The sequence below is a fragment of the Vanacampus margaritifer genome, chromosome 2, assembly GCF_051991255.1.
Source record: "Vanacampus margaritifer isolate UIUO_Vmar chromosome 2, RoL_Vmar_1.0, whole genome shotgun sequence".
Lineage (NCBI taxonomy): Eukaryota > Metazoa > Chordata > Actinopteri > Syngnathiformes > Syngnathidae > Vanacampus > Vanacampus margaritifer.
In genome coordinates this window covers 9,603,952-9,625,102 of record NC_135433.1, presented here as the reverse complement: position 1 = coordinate 9,625,102, position 21,151 = coordinate 9,603,952, and the positions used below count along the sequence as shown (strand labels likewise).

Below are 21,151 nucleotides of genomic sequence, written 5' to 3'. Positions count from 1 at the left end.
GATCAAACACAGAAGATAATCTTCTTTCATGAAAGACTACAGAAATCAGTGAACAATTAACTGTTGGTATGCTGAAATCAGAGGAATTAGATTTTTTTTTAATTAAAGCATTCAATTATTAAATAGTTATCAATTAATCTGATAATTGACAACACTCTGTTCTCACATTTTGTCAAACAAAAAAAAGAGAGTCTGACGGATGGCTTGTGTCTCGCAAAACTTGTAATTGCGCACTTGTATCTCAAGGCACCACTATATACTGTAGGCAATTATACACATTTGTGGTAAGACTCGCTCTCTATCCCCCACAAGTAACTGAGAATTAATGTACTAGACAGCGTTCATGGTACAGTTCAAATGGGCCACAAGAAATTGCGCATGAATCCAGGGTTTGGAAATGAGTCTTGTCTAGTCTTCTGGTCTAGACAGTTTACACATGACTGTCACTGTAAATGACACTTTTCTTCATTTTTTTCTCGTGAGCCACAAGCAGACTGAACAAGCCTGTGCTGTTCTTCTTCGTTCTTAGAAGTTGCTGTATGACCATTCAAGTTAGACTGGAATTCTTCACGGTAACGCAGGAATAACAAACGTTGTGTTTTCTAGCACTGGCCTATGTTTAACCAAGTTCCCATTAACCTTTGCACATGCACCCTTTTCTAAGAAATCCTCTTTCTAAGGAATAATGGAGACCTCTCAGCTGCTCAACCCAGAGGCATTCTTGCAGGCTGGCATAAGAGAGAGAGCATTGCCTTTCCCAGAATTTCTTTTGTTCAGAATGTGCAATGTGGGTGGGGTCGTGTCAGCTCCACTTATCTCTCTAACCATACCTGCTGCTACGGGGTGGTGCTACAGCTCTGGCTCTCGTCAGGGTCCTCGCACCCAACACCATGTCACCAGCAGTTTTTCTGCTTCCTTCAGCTGACCTCTCACTTGCTGTGCAGCTGATAACACTTTGGCTGTACAGCAATCCGTTCCCTTGGGATTCTGGTCAACAACCTCACATTTGTTCAGCTTCCAAAGCCTGTTTTTTCCACGGGAAATAATGGAAATAGAAGTTTGCACACTTGTGTTGCTGCACCAGAGAGACAAACCCTTCTTGGCTAGCTTAGCAATAGCTAGCTAATACCACAGACACCACACGGATGGATTTAAAACGTTACAAAAAGTCAAAACAAATTCTAGATTCTGCCAATGGCCATTATACGGCAATTTTAAAGGGGAGGTCAACCCCAAAAAACATTCTTGACAATATTATGTTCTATGCAGCCCCACTAGTCTAAATACGGTATTCTGGTTAATATTGCATTAGTGGAATATGAATTAAGCAGCAAAATCCAGCAGATTTGATCAATATCAGAAGGCGTCCATTTTTCCACTTGCTATCGACTGAAAATGACATCACAGTTGCTCAGGTCTCAGGTAGCAACCAATTCTAGAAAACAGGTGAGCTGTGATTGGTCGTTGCCTGAGCCCTAAGAAACTGTGATGTCATTTTCAGTCGACAGCAAGTGGCAAAATGGCCGCCCCTTGAGATGGATAAAAACGACTGCATTTTGCTTCATAACTCATAGTCCACAAATGTAACATTAATCAGAATGTCATTTTTAGACTAGTGAGGTCACATGTAACAGATTATTGTCAAGGAATGTTTAAAGCTGACTTTCTTTTAAAATAAAAAGGATAACCTTTTTGTAGGTTGACGTGGCTGTGTTAACGCATCGGCCGTATAAAGCCTTTACACTCTCCAATCTGTTGTCAAAAATGTGAAAATACACATTTTGATATTTGTATTACACATTTTTATTTTAATAATCAGTGGAATCATCAATACAATGTTTGATTTTAAAAATGTTTTCAATAGCTGCTGCTCCAGTTGTTTCTTAAAAAAAGCTACATTGTCAACTAGTGCAGGGTGACCAGATGTCTTGTTTGGGCCGGGACAGTCCTGCTTTTTAGCCTTGGGTCCCGCATCCTGTCGGATTTTGCCAATGTTTTTTTCCCAAAAATACGGCAATCACATAGTTGTCATAGTGTTTCATGCAATTAACTCAATAAAAGGAAATTTAACTGTTATATTCCTTCTTATTTACTTCCAAATTCACATTGAAGAGGCAAGAGACATTGACCGGAACTAGAACTACTTCCTGCCTTTTCTAAAAAATCATGGGAAATGTACTACTACTATCCACTGCGGTCGCAACTCGCAGGTCAGACTGCAAGCTGAACATACTAGTGGTATATTTCCAACATTACAATGCGAGGCCAGTAAATGGCACAGCCAGTTTCTAATAGCTGTCGGGACCGATCAATAAAAGCTTGGATATTGGTGAGAGCATTGAATTGTTTAGCGCTGTTGAACTGTCTACCGCGATAGCATTTAGCATTAGCGATTGACAAACTTACCCTAAAGCTAAGCTGAATATTGCACGAAGGATTATATATAAAACAATGTGTTTTTGATTGGTCCAATGTCCCGCATCATGTCACAAAAAATACTTAGTAACTGTGTAACTTATTCCTGATATGAATTCTCCCAGTCTCAGGTCAAGACAATTGTACATTAATGTCAGAGAAAAAAGCCATAAACAGTAACTGCTTTCTCTTTTTTTTTTTTTTTTTTCGTTGGTGGGAAAGTAATGATGTCACTGGCGGTTCTCACAGCATGAACCACCATCGGCCACACAATTTAGTCCCTCACAGAAAAAGTCTCACCAACCCCTCTGGCTCGTAAACAACAAGACTGATGACTGAGTATTACTACGTTTTATAAACAGGGCAACCAAGTAAGAACAAGTCGTTGTTTATACAACGGGGGGAAAAGCGTCGAGAATTGATGTGAAGCGAGGGGTCATGTGGAAGGTGTAGCTGGCGACGGTTTCTCACTCAGCTGGAAAAGTGCTGACTGGCGACGGGGAGCATGAGAAGGCTACTGTTAGCTTGGCCCTCAGACTGGGAAACTCCTTCTCGCACAGTTTGTACTGGGAGGGGCGCACATGAGAGGGAGGATGTGTGTGCGTGTTTGTGTGCGCCAAACGCGGCAACCAGTCGACTGCTTTGTGGCTTGCGTCCAAGGCTTTGAACTGTCCTTTGTTCAAAATAGCAGACGTCAGTCTAGACTCCATTTCTTACGTACGCAGTTCGTCACTTACCTTAAGTAATGCATGTATTAAAAGCTGCCACTTGAGTGACGTGAGAATTAACTTACTAGTCTCACATGCCACCGCACCAGGCCCCGCCTCTTAAAGACACATATCGACCAGACAGAGACTCTTGAGATGTACAGGCAGTGGCGTGCAAAGGAGGACGGTCCACCTTTTGAAGGTCTGGACGACCTCGAAACATTTCGCATGAACTTTCTTTGACGTGCTTGCAATAAAAAAACTGTTTGTGGACAAGAGCGGTAACTGTCTTGTAAAGCCTGAATTACAGTACAGTTAATTGACTGCCTGCTGCTCCATTTCACACGAATGCAAACTGCCATCAGATGTGCGGAGAGAACTGTCATCACATGTAAATGTGGGTGACGGAGGGTCTTCGCTCCAGTGAGGCTTACTTGACACGTTTTCTATCTTGACTTATAAGCACCCCAATTTACATGTTTTTACGGGACTCACGTTAGAGCCACAAATGTCGATACGCTTTCAGACATTTATTAAACTGGACAAATGGAAGTTCAATTTGCTATACAAGTAAATTGAGTTGCAAAGTCGAGGCATCACTACTTATTGGGTGGAGCGGCACAAAGGGTGTTATCGTGTAGTCTTGGAATGATCCTCAAAAGTGTGTATAAAAAAAAAAAAAACTCTACTACCTTTTTTTTTCTTTTTCTTTTTTTCCCTGGAGAAACCAGCCAGGAAAAAACTCTACTTGTAACACCCAAGTGATCATCTCCACCGCAGGGTGTGTAGTCGACATGGCTGTGGTTTTGTCACCTACAAAAATAGTGTGACATTGCAACCATATCAGTGAGACATAATGTCATTCACAATAATAACTCATCAATCAAGGATGTACTCAAAGCTTGTCGCAACAAGGAAACTATTATTATGGGTGACTTCAATCTAAATTGGCTCGATAAAACACGCTCCAGCAAGATAAGACACCTTGCTAAATAGTTTCATCTAACTCAAATGGTAAAGATTCCAACTAGAATAACCAGCTCCACAAAAACATTACTAGGCTAACAAATTATAAATAAAATGTCTAATCTAATCAAAGGTTTATCACACCATAACCTAACGTTGGTTTCAAGGCAACTCTATAAGACTCGTTATAGAAATCAAAATAGAGAAAAAACTTTTAGAACATTTATTCCGAAGCGTGACACTGAAATAAAAACTACTGTCCAAAATAATCTAGTTAGTGGCCAAGACACCGAGCAGGCTTGTAGAGTGTACTTAAAAATGCAATAACTCAAATTCTTTCCAAATTCGCAAAAACACAGTAGCAAAAAAATTAAAAGCAAAAGAAAACCTTACCATGGCTCAGTGAGAGGTTATGGCTTCCAATTAACAGGGATGTGATCTTTCCGCTAATTCGCGGAATTCCGCTTTTTTTTTTATCTCCCCCCCAAAAAAAAAAATCCGATTTATTTATTTTTTTTTAGTAGTAGTTCATTGTGTATGCACATGACTCCGACAGATAACATCTTCTGCTATAACAAAGACATTTGTGGTATGCTCTAATATGAGTTACTTTTCATTTGGTCATGATACAATTATTTGTTCATGAAATTTGAACTCTTCAACATTATGTATGTGTTAACTTAGTAATCACATTAGTTAGATATGATGTATATACAGTGATAGTTTTTAAAAGCAAAGGCAGTCCAATGTTTTTGAATGTGACTGATTTTGAGTTGACTAAAACTGCCATTTTATATGGGATAGTTAAATATACATTGAAAATTTATGCTGTTGTTTTGTCTATTTCTTTGTCATGTGAGTGCATTGAAAGTACTTAAAAACACGGAAAACCCATGAACTCCGCCCCCCTTGTCCCCCCACCACTGCCCTGGACCTAGCTGGGTGCCAGCGGCCCCCAGACCCCCGGCTAAATTTTCAGATAATTTCACTTTGGTCAAATCACATCCCTGAATTGAGGATAGAGATGCTGCGCTTTAAAAAGTACCTCAAGTCAAGGTTAGGGACTGATCGGCTGATCTAACAAAGCCTCAGAAACAGTTACAGTACAGGTCAGAAGAGCAAAACTTATTTTTGGAAAAAATAAAACAAGCCAAAGGGAATATTAAAAGGATACGGAAGTGCGTTGACAATTCATCTGGGAGAGAACGGAAGACTGGAAATGGACCCATAGAACTTCAAACCTAAATTCCTGCAACAATGATGTGCTCACACCTCTAATACAAATCACCGCAAAGGGCTGCTTAACGGTTACAAACATGTTTAATGACTATTTCCTGACCTCCATCCTAAAGCTGAGCAAACCTTCAAATACAGAGCATCGCTTAACATCAACCGCACGCGTCTGTTGGGGCTGTGGAGCGTGGCCCCCCCCCCCAGGAGGATTCCAGCCAACTCTGGCGGCCGCACTGGACTTGAAATGCGTGAATGAGGATAAGGTCATCAAAACGATCTCATCTTTCAAATTCAAAAGCGAAAGACTCATGGGGATGACTTGACCTGCTTGTATTAAAGAACTATAAAGGTCTCCTTTCAGGACCAATAACAAGCATAATTAAGAAAAGGTGTGTTTTTTTCATCCATTAAATCTGCAATTGTAACACCTATTTTTAAATCAGGAAAAAGGAGGGATATCAATAATTATAGACCAATTAGTATACTTCCGGCAGTTTCTAAAAAAAATTAAAAGATTGTTCCTGAACAGCTGATTCAGCACCTTGACAACAGAAACATGTTACATCCCATGCAATTTGCTTTTCGATACAGACACTCCACCGAAACCGCTTGTTGTTACTTCTTTGAGGAGCTACGTAAGGCATTCGACATTGTCAGTGCTACTGACAAAAATGTTGAATTTGAATTTCTCCACAAACACCATTAGTTGGTTTAAATCATATTTTATAGACCGATCCCAGTGTGTTAAACAATAAACATTTTTTTAGACTGTGCACTGCAGGGGTATTAATCCAAGGGTCCGTACTCTGGCCATTGCTCTTCAATCTGTACATCGATGACCTTCCTTCCATCTGTGACAACGTGAATGTCGTGATGACACAGTTTTTTTTTTTTCACCCACGGTTAAAGCAACTTAGTGGTTGAACAAGTCCCACCTCACGCTGAACAAACATCTATGCTGATAGTTTTATGATTCAATACAGAGGTGTGTCCTTAGATCCCACACTTAAATTTATTAACCATGTTAAAGCGGTATGCCGTAAATTTGTATGTAATTTTAACTTGCTCTGTTATCTTATTTTATGGGGACTACAGATGGAAACTAGCATTGTGCTAAAGCTGGTGCAGCCATCTTCTTAATGTTACTGCACACTGTCCTTTTAATAAACTAAACTCAAACTCATGTGTCATTGGCTATACTAACCCAGTGATTCCCATTATAAGAGATCCATTGGGCATTGCTGGCTTAATGGAAGCAAGGCATTAAATTCAGTCATGGACAAATGATTATTGATGACCCTGGAAAAAGTTCAATTAATTAATTAATTTTAATCTCACTTCTGTCTAAATTAGGTCTTTGGTGTAATCAGATATCTGCTGCTGCCTTTTTTGTCAACCCTAACCTCAACCCCAACCTTGCCCTGACCTTATAGTCCTACAAAGCATAAAGGGGCCGATTCAATTTGTTTATTTTGAAGTGAGATTTCAAGTTTCTGTATAAAAGCACTGTCCTTCACACCTCTCACCGTCTTCTGTCAACCAACTCTACAGGTATAACAGGAGCCTCGAGTCAGTCTAAACTGCCATGAAAAAGTATGTTTTTTTGGGGGGGTTGTTTTTGCTTGATTATCTCAAATGAAACCAAAATCAAACCAATTTTGTTATCTCACAAAGACAACCCAAGTAAATACAAAATGTTTTTTTTTTTTAAATAATTTTGATGAAAAAAAATCTAAACCTAGTTAACTTGGCTTTGTGTAAAAACATAATTGCTCTCTGAACTTAATTGGTTGTGGCAACCTTGGCAGCTCTAACTAAAATCAAGCATTTGCGATAATTGCTAATGAGTCTTCCCCGTAGCCGTAGTCGGACAAGAATTGTTTTAAGCATCAATTAGGATTTAAGTTCAGACTTTGACTTGGCCTCTCCAAAAGCTTCATTTCTTTTCTGTTTCATAACCCAAGAGCACAAACTGATGGCAGTGTTTTGACCTATAAACATCCAAATTCGTCCAGGTCTTCGAGAGACAAAGCAGTATCAGACCATTTTACTTCAACCACCATGTTTTATTGTTGGCATGATTTCCTTTTCTATCAAATGCTCTACTTTTATTTATTTTTTTACAGCAGCTGTAATGGGCCACACACCTTACAAACGTTTAACTTTGGTTTAATCGTAAAATATTTCTCTAAAGGTCTTGTGAATCATCAGTTCTCTTTTTTTTTGTGGCCTATTAAGTGAGTCATCATTGTAATCTTGGAGAGTAATGTTAGATGATCGACAACATCTAAGAGGGTTCAACTGTCGCCGTTTTCCCCATTTGTAGATAACGGCTCTGACCGTGATCTGCTGCAGTCCCAAAGGCCTTTGTTTCTCATTTGTTCTTGAATTAGCATGGCGTGTTTCTTTTTGAGATTTTCTTGCTTATTTCACTTTGTCTGACAGGTAATATTTAAGTGATTACTTGAGTCCAGCAGTAATCCAGGCCTGGGTGTGTCCTGTAAAATGTCACTCGGCTTTCCAAAAATAAATTGTAATAATAACAGTAAAATGTGATAAATGCTAGCTAGGTGTGTCAGAAAAGTTCCAGGACTGGTGTCACAAAAGATCTATTTCAAATTTACCTTACAAACTACGGGTTTAAAGTAACCCTCCTGGAGTCGAATGCACTTTCGACCGTGGCATCCTACTACGGCTCCACCACACCTCTGGACTCACTGACACTGACCTCAGCTGGTTTCAGCTCATACTTGACAAATCGGACAGAATACATATCCTTGGGCCACTCTACATCAAACCTACACACAGTCCCCTGCGGTGTTCCCCAGGGGTCAGTTCTTGGCCCCATCCTCTTCACTCTTTACCTTACTCCCCTTGGCCATGTCATCAACCGCCATGGTTTTTCATCCCATTGCTACGCCAACGACACACAGCTATATGTCAATGCTACTGCTGCAGCCACACCCTTTTCATCACCGTCATCCCCGTCACAACTCACCACCTGTCTGGAGGAGATAAAGATATGGATGGAGCACAATTTTCTCCAACTCAACAACTCCAAAACCGAAACTTTCCTGGTTGGCACTCCTCACCAGACCAAATCATCACCCATGACCTGAATCACCTTTTCTGGTTCCAACATTCTTCTTTCATCCACAGTAACTAATCTTGGAGTGAAAATGGACCCCCAGCTCACCTTTTGAATCCCACATCAACCACCTCTACAAGACCACCTCCGGAACATTTCTAAACTCCGTCCAATCCTCTCCCTCTCCGATGCCGAGAAGCTGGTCCACGCCCTTATTTCCACCAGACTGGACTACTGCAACGCACTCAACGGTATCCCTAACAAGAGCCTGCAGAGGCTCCAATACATCCAAAACTCTGCAGCTAGAATCCTGATGAGAGTACGCAAATATGAGCACATTACCCCCATCCTCCGCTCACTCCACTGGCTTCCTGTCTCCACCAGGGTTGAATACAAGGTTTCCCTCCTCACACACCAATGCCTTTCTGGTCATGCCCCCCCCTCTATCTCAAAGAACTCCTCAGTCCACAAAGCCGGACACGTTCCCACCGCTCTACCCACTTAACCCTCCACCACACACCCAGGACTAATATGAGGACCACGTCTGTGGAACGCCCTCCCAGACACACTGAGGGCACCACAATCTATTGACTGTTTTAAAAGAACTCTTAAGACATTTCTTTTTAGCAGAATCTCTGGTCCCCCTTCTTAGATGTTTTCATAACTAAAAAATGCACGTCGTTTTTCTTCTCTACGTGTAGCTCTTTGAGATCTTGCGATGTAAAGGGCATTATAAATAAAATCCATTATTATTATTATTATTATTATTATTATTACTTTCCCAGCTTTCTTTGCCACGCCTTCATGCACTCTAAGGATTCTTCCCAGATCCTCTTCAGCTGAGTCATCAGAGCCATCTTGCGGTTGTCCACAACTTCAGAACGGGTCCCATTCATGACACCCTTAAGCTTGGGAAAGGGGGGGGGGGGGGGGTTGAGAATCACAAGATCCATGTTGGGTGAGTAGGGAGGGTGCCCCAGTACAACAGAGTTCTTATTGGCCAGGAATTACTCGGGGCATTGTGAGCAGGTGTGTCGTCATGGTGAAGCATGTTGTCTCGTCTCAACTCTCGCCTACCTTGCAAACTGAACAAACGCCGTAGGATCTCTTTGCTAGTTGATTGTCTGGCAACTCAGTGGACCATGACCTTCAAATTGAAGAATGCGTTCAACATGTCATCATACCCGAAGGCTCTGGGGTTCAGCCTCCCAATCGCACTAGATCAGTGGTGTCAACGTCCAGTTCTCGAGGGCCGAAGTCCTGCCTGTTTTAAAGGTTTCCAACGCAGCTGATTCATATTCAAGATCAACAGCAAGCTCTGTAGAAGACTGATAATGATTATTGAATCAGGTGCGTTTGAGTAGGGAAACCTCGAAAACATGCAGGATTCCCACCCTCGAGGACTGGACTTTGACACCTGTGCACTAGAATGTCTCAATGACTCAATAACGGTGATGACTGTCTCACAGCACTCTATCTAGCTTCCGCAGTCTGGAAAGCACCTTTCACTGCAAAAAAGAAAAAGCTTTCGATAAGTGATACTCAAGAAGCTTATGGGGTGGCATGGCTCAGTGGTAGCATGGTCGGCTCCAAACCGTGAGGTTGTGGGTTCGGATCCTCACCCCTGTGGTGACTATGTCGAAGTCTCCTTGAGCAAGACACTGAACCCCGATTTTCTGCTAGTGGACCTGTGTGGCAGCAGTCGACCATTAGTGTGTGAATGGGTGAATGTGAGGCATTGTAAAGCGCTTTGGGCACCGTTGTCATGAAAAGCACTATTTAAAAAGCAGTTTATTTACCATAAAGATATTGGAATTGATGACGAATGGGTCAGATAAGGATGTGGAATATCACCAGATTTCTTCAATCTCTACGGTGAATTCATTCTCCAAAGTCTTGACGACATCCCCAAAGGCATTGGCAGCATCTGAAAGAGGCAAATGACCAATATCTGATACGCAGATGATATGGCCTTTATACCAACATCACAGGAAGGTGCCCAAAATGTCTGAAATTGAGTAAGACTCTGGCAAAAGCAAGGGCTTGAGCATCAACTTTTAAAAGACAAAGGTCATGTGTGTCTCCAATTCATCACCAGAACCCAAATTTAATTTAATTTAATACATATATATATATATATATATATATATATATATATATATATATATATATATATATATATATATACTTTTTTATTTTATTTTTTCTGGAGAGCTCAGTATTGTTCATTCGGTAATTTTACCGATTTGACAGCATCATCATCATTGCTCGCTCTCTTTTTTTTTTTTTTTTTTTTGTATGTGCGTGAGCATGTGTATGTGCGTGTGTGTGTATTCATTAGTTCACCTAAAACCTATTAAAAAATCCCATACCGTTCACCTAAACCCAACACTTCCAGCCAGAGTCGTGAGGCCGTCAGGAGACCCGAGGAAGGACCAAAGAAAGGAAAGGAAAGTGAAATCCAGCACCGACCGGGCCACCAACCAGAGTCCTTCACCAACCCCAGAAACATCTAAATTCCAACAAATCAGGGAGACCTCGAGACCAAAGGAGAGACTGAGGAAAGGAAGGAAGGACAGACGAAGCAGAATTTATCCTTACCTCTGGCAACAGACATTACAGAGCAAGTTTCTTCATTTACTTACCTCGCAACTACAAACACAGAAAATGGCAGAAGCAAGAAAGAAATTCCGTAAATTCTCTGCAAGTACTACCTACTCCTTAAAATCCCTGGCTCACTATTTTCAAAAAGGAAAATTCGAAGAGTTGAGCCTCAGCGGAAGGTTCGCAGGAACTAGAGCTGCAAAATTTCCAACAATTCAAGTCAAATCGAGAATTATGGGACGCTGTCCGAGATTGGAAAAATTGCCGTCAATGCACCAAATGTTCGCCATCAGGTACCATATAGACGAAGAAGAAAGCATTTAAAGTACCCTGCAGGACCACACAGACTGTACATGAGACTGGCCCGCGTCTTCTTTTACACTTTAGTGGTTGCTGCTTGTATTTGTCAGCAGCAAAATTTAAGAGTTTTCTTTGGAGTGTTGCTCTTAACGGCACTGAGTCATAAGGCTTCTCTGTTCTTCGCTCTTTGAACGCAGACTTAATGAAACGCATGTGTGTGTGTGTGTAAGGTACAACATAGCAGTGTGGCAGCGCTGCCATGGTGGTCCAGGATGTCTCGTGTGTGCGGGTGCGCTTAGTGCGAGTTTGCAAGAGTGGGCTGCAAGAGGTGGTCTATTTCTGATCCTTAGAGTTCACTTCTTTTTTTTTTTTCCTGCAAGGCTTCTACATGCACATATTGCATCAAACACTCAAACATGCCTTCCAATTGCACTTTTAATTGGAGCAGTGGCGCGAGTAGCTTGTTGGCATCACATCACAGGGACTGCACACTTGGACTGCAAGCGAAATGGTTGCCTGGAGACATTGAAGCCTTCCCGCACTTTGGGCGCCCTAGAGAAGAAAACGAATAGTTGTGTATTTGTTCTCAAGTTTCAGTGCAGCTTGACAGTTTTTCATCGGATAGAAAAACTGGCCTCTGATAATCCCATTGTTTCCTGCGTCTTTCTCAAGGCAACTTAAACACAAATACCCCCCCCCCCCCCCCATTTCCAAGTCAGCAGAATGCAGTTTTCTTTAGCACACGTGATGCTCACATCATTTTACATTGCATCATGTGAAGCCATTTTTGCTGTCAGACTGATAAAAAACAAAAAAGTCTGCTAGCTTTGCCAAAAGTTGACCAAAGCCCAGACTTGAGTCCAGAGTTGAATTCTCAATAAGCTTGCACGACAAGACCGACTCCTTTACTCATCCTATGTGGATGAAAGGATTTTGGTGCCCTGTTCACCTCCGCAGCCGCCTCGCCTTCGTGACTAAGCGCCAAGCGTTTCCCAGTGATGACTGTTCACTTTGCTATGTGCACTTACAGTAGACCCTTCCATGTCTCACGCTTGTTATTGCAGACAATGAAAAAAAAAAGTCTTTACTCAGGTGTTTCCAAGCCAAAAAATTACTTTGCTTCCTGTTTTTTTTACTTTTGTTTTCAGGCTGGATTTTTGAGGGGAAGGGAGGCTTTAATAAGGGAGAAGTCTACCCTAAACATTTTTTATTGAAAACATATTCTATGCAGCCCCACTAGTCTAAATACGGTATTTTGGTTAATATGGCATTAATGGAATATGAGTTAAACAGCAAAATTATGCGTTTTTTATCCATCTCAGGGGCGGCAATTTTTATTTTTGGCAGATTTGTTCATTTATATTTATTTTTTTGTATTGGATTTTTGAATTATATTTTTATATATTTTTTTTAATTTATTCATTCATTTATTTTTAATTTTGGCAGATTTATTCATTTATATTTAGTTTATTGTATTTAATTTTTGAATTATATTTTTATATACATTTTTTATTTAAATTTTTTTTCTTCATTAATTTATTTATTTTTAATTTTGGCAGTTTTGGTCCTCCATAGTACTTGGCCCTCTACTGTCACTGTTTGCCGTTAATTACCCTGTCACATTTCTAAAAAACCCTTCTCCTATTTCTACAAGTTCTCTTCTGCAAAAGTATGTGCACTATTCCAGGCCAAAATGACGATTCTCTTCTTTTGGAAAGCCTCCTCTCGTTCACGTTATCCTGTCCATAAACAGTTTTTTTTCCACGTGCATTTCTCCAGAAACGACCACGGGGAGGCCTTAATAGAAGTTTCCTGTTGCCCGATAAGAATAGTTTTTCCGTAAGCGGAATGTGTCTCAAGAAGAAAAGTATGTTGCAGAATGTGTTCAAGGAAGTAATGTGCGTACTATTGTGTTGAGAAACTGCAGTTAGAGGAAGTCAGCTCGCAAGGGAGTGAGGAACGGCGCAAGTAGAACGCACGCAGCTCCCACATGCCATGTTGGATGTGTCCGGGCTTGTTCCCATCAGGTCTGTCAATGATTTGCAGGAAGCGGAATCACAAGTTCAACCTGTTGCAGCTCCCTCTCCAGACACACACACACACACACACACACACGTCCGCCGTTCGGTTGCACGTTTCAGTACAGGAATCTTGACCTTGCATTTGGTTTCTGTTGTGGAGGGAAAAAAAAAATCCCTGCACGTTTTCTGCCATTGTGTCAGTTTTGCAAGTGTCAGGTTGCTGGGCAAACAGACTGAATGAACAATGTGGCCTCGTTAGGGCACATTGAACGTGAACGTGCGCCGGCCCTGACACAAAAAGTGGAAATTTGTTGGGAATTGGCACCCCCACAAAAAGCATACTAAAAGTGCTTTATTTGAATAATATTTCGTATGTCTGCAGCACGAAATAAATAAATGTGAGAGCAGAGCATTTTTATGTATTGATATTTAATTCTATTTATATATTTATTTTTTGAATCTCGTTTTAATTTATTTTTTTTATTATTACTTCTATTTCTTTATCGCTATATATATATAATAATTATAAAATAAAATTTACTAAATTTTAATAATTGTAATTTTATTTTTATTTTTTTTTTAAATCAAGTGAAAGCCTTATATTATTATCTAATCTTTAACATGAAGTAACTTATGAAATTTTGCACATTTTTAAAATTGTAAAATACATATTTTTGTATTTAGTTCCACATTTATTTATTTTTTAATCTCGTTTTTAATTTTTTTATTTATTACTTTTATTTCTTTATGGCTATATATAAAAAAAATGTAAAATACAACTTGATCTCGGTCTCCACAAATATATGCATTATTATTACATTTATTACTGCAAAATTTCGATGTGGACGTTTCTGCTGCAATTCCCCCAGTACAAAAAAATATATATATATATATATATAAAATGTGTGTGTGTGTATATATACAGTATTTACGTATGTATGTTGTTTTTATTTCCTTAATTTTGTCAGATTTGGTCCTCCATAAACACCAGGCTTAGCAAGTTTTGTGGGGGGAAACCCTAGATCAGTGGTCCTCAACCCTGAACCTCAGGGACCGGTATCCAGCCTGTTTTCCATGTCTCCCACAGCCAACACAGGTGGAGATCGTTCTCAGCCTTCTCCAGAGATTGCTGATTAGCTGATGATATGAATCACCTGTGTTGGCTGTGGGAGGCATGGAAAACAGACTGGATACCGCTCCCTGAGGACCAGGGTTGGGGACCTCTGCCCTAGATCACACAATGAAATAAAAAAGGTCATAATATAAAAATAAAATAAAACACAAATATTCAAGTAAATATTATTGAAAACTGGTGATAGTAAAAAAAATATATAAAAAAATAAAAAAGATTTATAAATGGAAATGTGTTTTTTTTATGTAAAACTATTTCAAAAATGTTTTTATAAACGTGGCTTCTTTTTCCACCTGTAGCGGGTGGCCCGGAATGTAACCCGCATGTGTAATTTAGTCTTCAATTAACCTACTTGTTGTTGGAATGCGGTAGGAACTCGGAGAAAAGCAAGCCTGGAGAGAACATGCAAACTTCATACGGGGCGAGGAAGTCCAGAACCGAGATTCAAACTCAGAACTTCTCAACTGTTGAGTAGACCTGCTAACCACTAGTCCACCATGTACTGCAATATAAAGACGACATTCAAATTCTACTTTTATACCATTATTTGCTCCGTTTTAACGCTATTTTATTGTGATATTTTTCTGCTGTATCTTGCAAACTAAAGTGACAAATTCGTTGCTACACCACTGCAAACAATTTCTTCAGAGGTCAAATGATTATATTGGATGTAATTATGGTGCGCATGTGTCCATAATGAAGTAGCCTGTGAGTTGTGGCGCCGAGCCAGAGAAATAATGTCACTTCTGGGAACAATGAAGCAAGAGGAAGTGTGGAAGGTGAAATGACGTTCATTAACCCGACAGTGTTGTTTCTTTCCACGCAGCCAGCTCGCTGATTTACAGCCTTCAGCTGCTCAACATGACAACAAGCGTGCAGACCTTGTTCTGTTTTTTGTGTTTTTTTATCCTCTGGTCATTCATTCAGCTTATTCCACCAGAAAGCAAGAATTGTCAGCTGATAGTGGAAACTTGGCACAAATGTTGATGGGAGTTAGCAATAAGAGGTCCTGAACCTCTAGAAAGTACTAACAGGCACTTATTTTGGCTCCAATTAATTTAATTTAATTTAATTTAATAATATATTATTTTAATGTATTTTAATCAAATAAAATATATAATTATAATAAAATAAAATGTAGTACATTTGAACAATTTTAGCATAATTAAAATTTAAAAAATTCAAGTGAAAGCCCTTCAATTTAATTTAACAATCAATTATTTTAATACATTTTAATAACATAAAATATATAATATGTAATTATACTAAAATAAAATTTGATACATTTTTTTTTGTTAAATAAGAAAATTAAGTGAAAGCTCTTAACTTTATATTATCTATAAATAATGAAAATAATTTTTGATGAGACTTGATAGGAAAAACATGCATTTTTATTTATTTACATAAAATTCAAATCAATAAAAAAAAATCAATAATCTCCCAATTTTAGTAATATTTCCACGATAGACAAGTAGATACGTTCCACCTAAAAATTTGCTAAGTATTTTTTGCCATTTTATGGTTTGTTGGTATGCCGTGATAATTTTTCCCTTGTAAATGATGTACCTCATCTCTGAGGATTTTTGATATATTGGTGTTATGTTCCATACTAACAGTGCGTCCCTTGCTATTGTCTTATCCAGAGTTGATTGCCCAGCCAGGATGTCTTCAAAGGCTCACAGTTCGAATAACATCGCCCATGCCAGGCGGACTGTACAGCAGCTGAGGATAGAGGCCAACATCGAGAGGATAAAGGTACACTACAAGAACTCTCCTGGGCTAAATAGACCTTTTCATGTTGTGTGCAATATCGTTAAATAACCGATGCCAGGTTACTTCAAGGTGGCAGAAAAGTCATTAATGTAAACATATGAGCACAACTGTATACCCCAAAAGGTAACAGAAAACCCCAACAATGGCCATCAGTGGCACGATCTGTGACGCGCATGCGCAGAAGATCGGCCATCTTGGATCACTAACTACGGCAACCACATAGGTCAAAACACGTCCACACACGCAAAATGAAACGGACATTGCGAAAGGTACAGGACAGGTGCACTTTTGTTTTGATTATTTATTTATTTATTTATTTAAGGAAAGCAGTTCAGTACCCAAGCATATCTTGTACGAATAGAAAAGATTTTGACACATACTGTAATTATAGTTAGCTGTGAGAGTGGGTACGGTTTCGTTCGAGAAGAGAGTTAAATAAGAGAGACGTGCTTGAATCCTGTCCTGCCGTGTCTGGTTAATTTAGCAGGAAGACGCCAGAAAACATCAACTGGAAACTATTTGTAGCCCGCCTTTTTATCCAGCCTCCGGAAACAACGACAACATCTTAGGGTCACATTAGCATAGTGGTTGAGACTGGGTGTGGGGGGGGGGGGGGTCATTTAAAACACACAATGTAGACTCAATGGAAATATAATGGGGTCAAAAGTAAAATGTTCCTCTTTAAAACGTATAGGATCAAAAGTTACTTTAAAATTCATCAATCTAAGATTTTTTTTTCATGTATCATTTTACGAACGCGCAATATGGCGCAGGCATATAAAAGTATTTTTGTTCTAGTGTTGTTGCCGTAGTTAGCGATCCAAGATGGCCGATCTTTCCGCGCATGCGCGTCACAGATCGTGCAGGGGTCACAGATAGCGCCTTGACAGGGTACAGAACGAATGAAAAGAAAACATGAGGAAAGGTGAGGGTGGGGGGGGGGGGGGGAAACACCCCCAGATTAAGCTCCTGTTGGGGAAGCACACTATGGATTTGCAGGGGGGGGGGGGGGGGGTTCTCGGGCGGCGAACATTACAATCCAGATGCCGTGTTTGAATTAGTTTTTTTTTTTTTTTTTTTTTTTGGTCTGGTTGTAGGTATCCAAGGCGTCCGCGGACCTTATGACTTACTGCAACGATCACTCCAAAGCCGATCCTCTCCTCATGGGCATCCCCGCGTCAGACAATCCCTTTAAGGACAAAAAACCCTGCACTATATTGTAGGAGGATGCCAAGCTGCCTTCATGGGAGTCCGTTTTGGCTTATTAATGTTGCTGTGTTCTGTTTGCCGGGAGGAGTTGAGGGGTGGATGGTGATCGTAAACATCGCCGCGGGCTTGTTTCGTCTATTTGTGTTAACAAATTACTGACGCGACTATGTTTTTGTTTTTTGTTTTTTTTTTTCCCTCCAAAATATCTTTTTGTACAGAGCCAACACTCAAGTCTTTAATTGTTGCGCCACTTTTGGGTCTGCTTCTGTGGCCACTAGCAAGCCTTTGAGTTACCATGACAACGGGCACTTCCTGGCGTCACTGGTGGTCGTCAGCTTAGTTGAGTTCTCGTAACGGGCAGCGACTGTTATCATCCCTCAGCAGGTTCACGCGGCCCCTTTTTGCTACAATTTGACTTGAGCAATTTTGACCCTTGCGATCCGGTTCAGATGGCTGCAGATTCAGGGTTTTTTCAGATGAGCTCGTTACCGTGGCGGCCATGACAATCCACATTCCGTGTAATTGATATTGAGGTGATTTTCACCTCGAAACGTCAGGTTCAGACTAGTTTGCTTTTTAAGTGTGTTTCATAGTTTAACACCGTTTTTGCTCTGGAGATTATATACAGTGAGCCCCTTTTTATCACGGAGGATACTTTTCAAAACCATTCGGAATCTATAGAGACCATTACAAAAAATTATATATATTTTATATTTAATTAAGTATTCCTTAACTGGAGCTTCCAATAAAGTTATACCAAAATGTTCAACCAACCATCTCATTTCTTTAACAAATGGCCTCATTTCAGTTACATGTAATGGATGCAGATGAAGCAAAATTAGCATAAATGCTACAATATTGATAAACTTTCTAACAACTGCTATTTTAACACAAAAAATACTTGGCATGTTGTGGCACAATGTGGTACTACACTAATTCAGATTTGCTTGTATATTGTAAAAACTAGGCCTGATTTATTCGGCCGATATTAGCTCTGCAAAAATCGTACGATTTTTCAGTGATTTTTTTTTCTCTCTCCTGGAGAAAATAAACACTTAAATGTTCTTCCTATAATTCACTTCTCTATTGTTGTAAGTGTTAAAGGAAAAAAAAAAGTTATTTTATCCGTCCATCCATTTTAGTCATAAGATATATTTTTAAATTGATCGCCCAATTAATCGGTTAGCGGAATTTTATTCTGCCAAATTCGCATTGGCCTAAAAAAAAAAAAAACATATCCGCAGGCCCTACTAAAATGAAGATCCTCAATTTAATGGGGGTTCACTGTATAATAGATGATTATCTGTATGTAATGTTCAGAACGGAAAAGATGCCTTCGTCAGCTGACACGCTTCTAATGTTGTGTAATGATGACATGAAACTCCTTGGACTTAAACGTGTCATGCGGCCTTTGAAGACCAGCTCCAGTACTTATTCCAACAATGGTGCAGTTCAGCTCACCTGGCTACAGTTTGAAATGGTCAACTTTGATGCACTTTGAGTTTCCAGCGTTCCGCTTTCAAATGTAGGTTGCTATGGTGACAGCTGTGTCAGTGTATTTTTTATTTTATTTTAATAATGACGTCATAGCAGTGTAGTCTGCCTATGGATTTCACAAACAAGCTCATTCACCATAAATCATAATCTAAATATGTTCCTCTTGATTATTTTTTGGACCAATTGACAGCTTTGTCCATTTTGTTCTGTTATTTATTGCATTAATTAGCTATTTTTACTCTCTGTAAAATTGTTTAATGTAAAGGTCTTTTTTTTTTAAATTAATTTATTTAATTCAGTAGCTTAATTGATTATAAATGATAATAAAGTTTTACATATACATTTAATGTATTACATAGTGGTGCCTTGCGATACGAGTTTCTTGACTTTTTTTTTGTAAAAATGTGAGATGACGGCAGCAAACTTCTCGGCATCCAGCAGCCATCGATTCACATTGGCTTCCTTGCAGTGGAAGAGCAGTAGCAGCTGGTGGCGCTAATGTGCCGTTTAAACCCTTTTGCCAACCACCAATTAAATAGACACTCCAGAAGAAGAACAAGTAAGGAATATATATTCGGTACAGACAATTATGTTTTGCGGCCCTGGTGGATATTAAATGCTATTACTTTGTGTGTTTTTTTACAGTATGATATATCTGAGTGTAATTTTTCTGGTGAAAATCGAGCATGTTCGATTAAACTCGAACCTTAAGGCACTACTTACTGGAAGTGGAACTATAATTAAAATAATCTGATAAAAATATCAAATTGTATTATTAAATTCAACTTTTAAACGCAAATTTATATTTGATTTTTGGAGCTAATCTACAAATGACCTGTTAACCCTCCGCTTATCATCCAATTTTGTACCTGACAAACTGTATGCTGAACTGTACCAGTGGTGCAAAACATGCACCTCAATCCACATTCTGGTGGTCTGTTGAGAAAAAAAAAATGGAGTAAACTTCTCTCACTCTTTACAGCCTTACTGTGTGCTTGCCTTGTATTCTGAAGAACACTTACTGGGAGAACAACCGTGTTTGTATTTGCAGGAAGAAAGTCATTTTTGATAATACTGTACTGTGCCATCTTTGTGTCTGTGTTGGAAATGTTCGGTGCTTCTCTTTCCTGCGGTTAATGTTATCGCTTTATTTGTATTATTTTTTGCCTCTAACAGTTAATTCCCCTTATTTGCAATAATTCCCGTAAACCTCTTATGAAATGTTACGCTTGCCACTGCCGTGTCCTCCTTCCTGTCCATGAAGCAACTTTACTGTACAACTGTTCTATTTGAGAGTCCAAATCTGCTTTTTTGAGGAACGTCTTGACTATTAATATACGGGCCGGCCTTTGGATGAAGATGAACCATGTCAAGTGTTTCCATAATTGTTCTAATATCTCAATAAAGATGTGTTGGTGCTTGAAATGCAGTCTGTTTATGCTTGTGTTATTTTGTTCACGGTCTCGTAATGCGGGTGAGAGGTAAATAAGTATATAATATAATATATATATATATAATAATATAATATATATATATAATAAGTCTGCACACCCCTGTTCAAATGTCACTTTTTTTGTGATGTAAAACAAAAAATGAAATCAAGATACTCTAAATCTTTTTTTTTTTTTATCCTACTATTAAAAAAAAGCGGTCTGATGAGACCAAGATTGAACTTGCGGGTAATGCGGTCTGACGAGACCATAGGTTAAACTTTTTGGGCCAAATTCCACAGTGAAGCATAGTCGGGGCAGCATCATGCTTCGGGGCTCTTTTTCCTCAACTGGAACTGGGAGTGAATTATGAACAGTTCTAAATAGCAGTGGGTGTTACCACAAAACCTTCAAGGTATACTTGATTCATTGAGATATTTTGTCCAGAATGAATTTGATAACTACATTATTTTTTGTACACAATACCTTTAAAAACTATTTCTTCTACTGTACTGTGACAATTAGAAGACGCCTGTGTGATGCTAATCTATTAGCAAGAAGCCCTTATAAAGTCCTACTGTTAAAAAAAATTGTCTTAGTTATCTTGGTTCCAGACCAACAAAATTGCAGTTATGGAGTGGCCAGCTCAATCCCCGGCTTTAATCCGATAGAAAACCTATGGGGTGATATTAAAAGTGCCGTTTCTGTGGCAAGATGTGAAGCGGTTCTCAGAAACCATGGTTATACGACAAAATATTAGTTTAATGAGTCACAGG

General features: G+C 39.4%; 1 protein-coding gene across 7 annotated transcripts in view; it reads left to right on the top strand.

Annotated features, from left to right (window-relative positions):
• LOC144044372 (guanine nucleotide-binding protein G(I)/G(S)/G(O) subunit gamma-12-like) overlaps positions 1–20,374 on the top strand; it is a 51,378-nt gene extending 31,004 nt beyond the window's left edge. For all 7 annotated transcript variants that reach the window (XM_077558736.1, XM_077558737.1, XM_077558735.1 and 4 more), the window contains 2 exons: positions 16,110–16,221; positions 17,337–20,374. In XM_077558736.1, coding sequence (XP_077414862.1) covers positions 16,129–16,221; positions 17,337–17,462 — 219 coding nt within the window. In that variant the 5' untranslated portion in view covers positions 16,110–16,128 and the 3' untranslated portion in view covers positions 17,463–20,374. The remainder of the gene's footprint in view (positions 1–16,109; positions 16,222–17,336) is intronic.
• Positions 20,375–21,151: the final 777 nt, after the last annotated feature.